At 39.1% G+C, this 6,000-nt stretch overlaps 2 protein-coding genes across 2 annotated transcripts in view; one reads left to right on the forward strand and one right to left on the reverse strand.

Moving 5' to 3' along the window:
* LOC120046079 (calcineurin subunit B type 1-like) overlaps positions 1 to 2,872 on the forward strand; it is a 34,388-nt gene extending 31,516 nt beyond the window's left edge. Inside the window, exon 6 of the mRNA XM_038991014.1 lies at positions 377 to 2,872. Within this exon, the coding sequence (XP_038846942.1) occupies positions 377 to 424 (48 nt within the window). The 3' untranslated portion in view covers positions 425 to 2,872. The remainder of the gene's footprint in view (positions 1 to 376) is intronic.
* Positions 2,873 to 2,961: 89 nt separating this feature from the next.
* pno1 (partner of NOB1 homolog) overlaps positions 2,962 to 6,000 on the reverse strand; it is a 4,616-nt gene continuing 1,577 nt past the window's right edge. The window contains exons 4-7 of the mRNA XM_038991013.1: positions 5,965 to 6,000; positions 5,293 to 5,410; positions 5,105 to 5,175; positions 2,962 to 3,459 (exon numbers count right to left, since the gene is read on the reverse strand). The exon at positions 5,965 to 6,000 is cut by the window's right edge and continues 25 nt beyond it. Of these exons, the coding sequence (XP_038846941.1) occupies positions 3,392 to 3,459; positions 5,105 to 5,175; positions 5,293 to 5,410; positions 5,965 to 6,000 (293 nt within the window). The 3' untranslated portion in view covers positions 2,962 to 3,391. The remainder of the gene's footprint in view (positions 3,460 to 5,104; positions 5,176 to 5,292; positions 5,411 to 5,964) is intronic.

A 6,000-nucleotide genomic window follows, 5' to 3' on the forward strand; every position in this document is an offset into this window, starting at 1 on the left:
GTATTAAGGGGTTAACCCCTTAATACTAGTATAACTACAGTATCGTGTTAAAAGGACAATGTAGTTATACTAGTATTAAGGGGTTAACACGATACTGTAGTTATACTAGTATTAAGGGGTTAAAAGGACAATGTAGTTATACTAGTATTAAGGTTAAGGGGTTAACACGATACTGTAGTTATACTAGTATTAAGGGGTTAAAAGGACAATGTAGTTATACTAGTATTAAGTTGCCTCTCTTAGTTGGAATCATGTTGCATGATTTTGAATTCTGCTAATTTAGCCAATAGCATTAAGAATCAATGTGTTCCAGCCTGCTTTTACTCTAGAATTGGAATAAGAACTATTTGGTTCTGTTCCTTCTCTCTTCCCCTAGGTGGTGGGTGGCCTTGACATACACAAAAAGATGGTGGTAGACGTGTGAGCCTGTCCCTCCGCTCCTCTCCCTCCCTCGCTTTCTTCTCCATCGGTCTCTGAAGATCTGCTCAAGACGTCTGGCAAACACTTTGTGTATTTCAATGGAAGTATTCTCTCTCCCCGTGAAGCCACTTTTTTTTTCTAAACAAGCCACAAGCTTCGCGAAGCCAATTTAGTTGTGTTATTGAACTCCGATCCTCTCAATAACCTGAAGGACAGCTATTCTCGTTTGTAAGAGCATCCCAGTTTGAGGGAGGGAGGGGAAAGGTTGGCTTGATTATATTTTGTTTTGTAATGTTATTTTTTAAATATTTATTTTTGTTCTGGTCTCTTTTTTTTTATAGACAAGTATATCTATAATGTTTATTTTGTGGGGAAATGTGTCGTTATCTGAGGTGTTGCGTTTAAATAATATACTTGATTTCGGTTACAATTCAAAACGTAGGGTATAAAGTGCCAACCAGGACATATCGTATTGTTATTATTAAGTATCCACCATTGCTGTCAGTGATGGGCTGGTCTGTGATGAGTCAAACACTCACTGCATGATCACTAATGGTTAGATGCAAATTTCATTTTCAAAAATAAACAGCAGTTTCTTTTGCACTATTTGACTCTTGAACAGGTTGGATTAAACCATTTGACTCTTGAGCAGGTTGGATTAGATCAATTAAGCCATTTGACTCTTGATCAAGTTGGATTAGATAAATTAAACCATTTGACTCTTGAGCAGGTTGGATTAGATAAATTAAACCACTTGACTCTTGAGCAGGTTGGATTAGATCAATTAAGTTTCTGATCACATTAAATATACAATACCTGTTGGAAGCTTAGAGTGATAGGATGTTTTATTTATATATGTTTATACTTTGAGATTATTATTCTAAACGTAGAGATAGATGCCAAGAAAGTGATGTCTTTGCATACTTATTTGTATTTTACTTTAACGACACGTTTTCACGTTAAACCATATGACAATCCCCCAATGTAAATGGGCGGCAGGTAGCCTAGCAGTCAGAGGCGAGCCAGCAACCGGAGGGTTGCTAGTTTGAATCCCGGGTCTGACGGGAAAGATCTGGAGGGAAGTGAGCTGGTAACCAGAGGGTTGCTGCTGGTGTCAAATCCTAGATGGCATAACCTGCCGTTGTACCCTTGAGCAAGACCCTTAATCCCCCCCACAGCAACTGCTCCACGGGCATCGTAGTATGGCAGAGTCCCCTGCTCTAACCTCTGTGTGTGTGTGTCTTGGGATTAAGTCAAATGTTCCGTTGGACCTTGTGTACAATTGAATGAATTAAAGGATATTATTGTACAGCTTGATCACTCAAGTTGGGAAAAAAACTCTTAACATGGACCATCTATGTATTTGTATTTTATTAAATTTTGAACTGAGGAATATCCTAAAATATCGAGATGAGAAAGATTTAATGAATGTCAGTGAGTTATCGAGACTCAACTGCAGGCAGCATATTAACTGTATATTAGGTCAATGTTTGCTCATCTCAGTAGAGGCTGCAGCAGGCAATGTTAAAACAGCCCATGAATAGTGCAGTTAGAATACAGGGTTCTTTCTAATGCAACAATGGAGTTACTCATAAACTTTTGACATGATAAATGGGAATACTGTACATTAGAAAGGGAAGATTTAAGAACCTATCACGATCGCTTCACCGGTCCTCTCCCTACGTGGTATTCACAGTAGGAAGAATGACATAAGTTTAACCAAACCGCAATTTAAGGTGAAATGGGCATCCCGAGAAAATAATTGTAACAAAATGGCGGCGGGTTGCATTTTAATGATTCGATAGTTGGTTTGGAAACCATTGTTTTTAGTGAGACGTCTCAAATGCCTCCCTGCTCCCTATATAGTGTACTACTTTTTAACCAGGGCCCAATGCTCAGGTCAAAATAAGTTCATATAGGGCACTGTACAAGTGGCTTTGCTTGGGCCTCCTATGTTTGCATGATGATTTTCCTTGTGCATGTAGATGATCCATTTAAATAATCCTCGTTAAACACGTGAATGGTGAGGTCAGTAATAATGATATTTAATAATCTACTGGGAAACAAATGGATTTTGTCCAACTTTGTTAAATGTTCACATTATGAGCAGTAATCCAAACAAACTGGAACTACACGTTAACTTTGTATTCCCCCCCCCCCCCCCCCCCCCCCCCGATCAGTGAGATGATGCTTCTGGTCCCAAAGGCAACCGCCACTCACTGTACTCTGCACTGTTTTGTATAGAAGCTTTCCTTTCCGTCATCTATATAGTTCAGACTTTAGTTCTGCAAGTACTACTTTCTCTGAAGGGGACTCGGTGCTTTTTAGTTTGTGTGGAAACTGAAACGGTTAAGTTTGACTAATAGTTATTTTCCCCTTTCTCTGCATGCTGCGGGACTGTTGGAAACTTGATATTGTATGAAAAAAATAAACACACTTTGAAACATTTTAAGTACGAGTTGTGTGTGGTCACTGTTTCCCCGGTGTGTCGTGGGGTTTCTGGGTCAATTTGGCACTTTAGTCTCACAGAAAACTAAACGGTTTCACATTAGGGTTTCTGAATTTTTATTTACAGTAACTCAAATTTTCACTTTGTAACAATTGTTGGCCTCCAAATATTTTAAGGTTCAGATTCAAACAATAAGATTTTATTGAAATCCAAAAGACAATTAGGAAAAAGTGGCAAATCATTTACATGCAAATATCCCCTGTGGGAAGAGACAGGCCAGTCCAGATGTCGAAGGCAGGTAGACACCTCCCAGGTCAATATGTCCAGCTTCAACAACAAAAGTCCTGGAAGATGTCATGTAAGGGCCCACATCCAAAAAGCGTCTCAGGAGTGCTGATCTAGGACCAGGCCCACCCATCCATATTACCTTGTGTTTTAAAAAGGCAAAACCGGTCTTAGATCAGAACCTTGGTGAATACCTGACTTACATCAGGCGACGAGAATATAAATCCATGTGTGACTTTAGAATCTCTCTGCTGTCCTGCTGGCCACGACCCTGATGTTACCGTACACCTTAGAAGGGGGACTTCCTGTATAGGGAAATAGACATGTATAATATCAATAAAATAGTAACAGTCAAAAGTTTGGACACACCTACTCATTCAAGGGTTTTTCTTTATTTTTACTATTTTCTACATTGTAGAATAATAGTGAAGACATCAGAAACTATGAAATAACACATATGAAATCATGTAACCAAAAAAAGTGTTAAACAAATCCAAATATTTTATATTCTTCACACTAGTCACCCTTTGCATTCTCTCAACCAGCTTCATGAGGTAGTCACCTGGATTGCATTTCAATTAACAGGTGTACATTGTTAAGTTAATTTGTGGAATTTCTTTCCTTAATGCATTTGAGCCAATCAGTTGTTGTGAAAGGGTAGGGGTGGTATACAGAAGATAGCCCTATTTGGTAAAAGACCAAGTCCATATTATGGCAAGAATTACTACATGATTCCATATGTGTTACTTCATAGTTTTGATGTCTTCACTATTATTCTAAAATGTAGAAAATAGTAAAAAAATAAAGAAAAACCCTGGAATGAGTATGTGTCCAAACTTTTGACTGGTACTGTATATAATATGCTATTTAGCAGATGCTTTTACCCAAAGCCACAGTTATCTTCGCATACACTATTCATATGGGTGACCTGGGAATCGAACCCACAATCCTGGCATTACAAGCGCCATGCTCTAATAACACTGTGGCATTTCCTAAAACACTTCCCATTTTAATACACGGGACTTGGGCAATGGTGAGACGTGATTATATGACAAATTCACATGGCCAATAGAGTGGTGTGGAGAAGCGCCGCCGATCCTTCGTGTCTGGAAGTAATTTAGTCATTGGCACGCGGTAGAGTTGCTGCTTTCTCTTGTCAATTAACTCATGACATTCCTGGATTACTCATTATATTAATAAACGTCTGATTTATTTAACAAATACGATAGTCAGTTTAAAAAAGGTTAAGGGTACAAGACTGTACATATCTGGATGTGTTGGCAAAATGACTACATATCCCATGGAGCCAAGCGGGGAGAGGCTGCACGTTGTCAGTTCCAAGACCAGTCAGAAACATCCAGCTAATCCGACGCCAATGGATCTCAAAACTGAACTTGTATCCGAGGTAAGTAGCAATGAAAACCTTCTCCACTGTCGTCTTACGACAGATATTTCAAACCATTCATGACTATACAACAAAACAAATAATTTAAGTTTCTTTCCAGCTCATTTCTTCGTTACATAATAGTAAAGGAGTTTTGCAGTTGAGGATGCAGTATTTATGAAGTTTGGCAATGAGGACGAAAACTAGCATAGTTTAGCTATCCAGCTAGTTTAGCCAGGGAAAACAAACTCGGGTCTAGTTCGCTTGTGAGCCCTGCCGGGTGCACATGCGCACTTAAGCTAATTCAGGAGACAGTTTGTATGCCCTGATATCAGGAACTGGTGGCGATAAGTTTGATGAAACAATTCAGAGAAACAAATCAGATGACGTATATTTAAGGTGATCAAATCGATATTCAATCCCGAAATCAGCTGTAACGGTCAATAGTAAAACAAAGCTTAAGAAGACATATGAGTGAAACCTGAAAATGAATGGTGTCGCTTCCGGACACGGTATACTCCCCTTCCTCACCACCACTCTGACTTCCACATCTCTTTCAGTCTTACCTAAGATGAGGTTGCATATCGCTGTCCGTGCCATCTTAATATTCTGGAAAGATCCTAATATGTGTACTTTTCTGTAAAATATTAAAGACACCAACAAAAAAGGCCATGATGAAACCATAAATAGTCTTTGAATGTAGACCTAGAATTCTAACTATTACGTCATAACATGGGGCCATAGCACTACTCACGAGTCTGCCAGAACAATCCTGGTCTTGGTCACATTTTCAATGGTGAATTTTGTTTTGCCTCCTTTCCCTGCTATCCTCCCAATAGCTCTGGACAAATGGTCTCCTTTCAGTGGTTTTACTGCCAACAAAACAGAAAAAATTAGTACGGTGAGAAAAAGTTAACGCACTTAGTATGGGCAGAGACAGTGCATACTTTATTTATTTGATAGTGACAATGTAAATCAATGAAAAGTTATGGAAATGTGCCATATTTAGCCAGCTGGCTAGTTTTCATCTGTAGTCCCGGGGCACAAAATATTAAAAAGGTAGACAATAAGACTGGTTTTACTGACAATAAAAACAATTCATTGAAAGAAAGAACCAAGACAGTCAGTGAAAAATGTGCACTTAGTAGTGAAAAGAGCTTGCATACTACAAACAGGGATGAATTAAGATAACACACTAGCCCAAGGCTAGTACTTTTCAGACCGGGCTAGTAGAAAGTGTGCCTAACTAGCCCGAAGACTAGTGAAATGTTGTCTTTTCAAATATCGCATGGCACAGAATGTCACCAGGGCAAGTACACATTGTGGTTTACAAGCCTGGCTGGCCAGTGCCCATAATCCATTCCTGACTACAAATATTGTAGGTTGTAAAGGTAGAGCATAACAGTGCTGCCAGGCACTTAGTTACCATCTGTGACATCAAAGGTTTCTAGGAAAAGTTCAT

The sequence above is a fragment of the Salvelinus namaycush genome, chromosome 4 (assembly GCF_016432855.1).
Source record: "Salvelinus namaycush isolate Seneca chromosome 4, SaNama_1.0, whole genome shotgun sequence".
NCBI classification, from domain to species: Eukaryota; Metazoa; Chordata; class Actinopteri; order Salmoniformes; family Salmonidae; genus Salvelinus; species Salvelinus namaycush.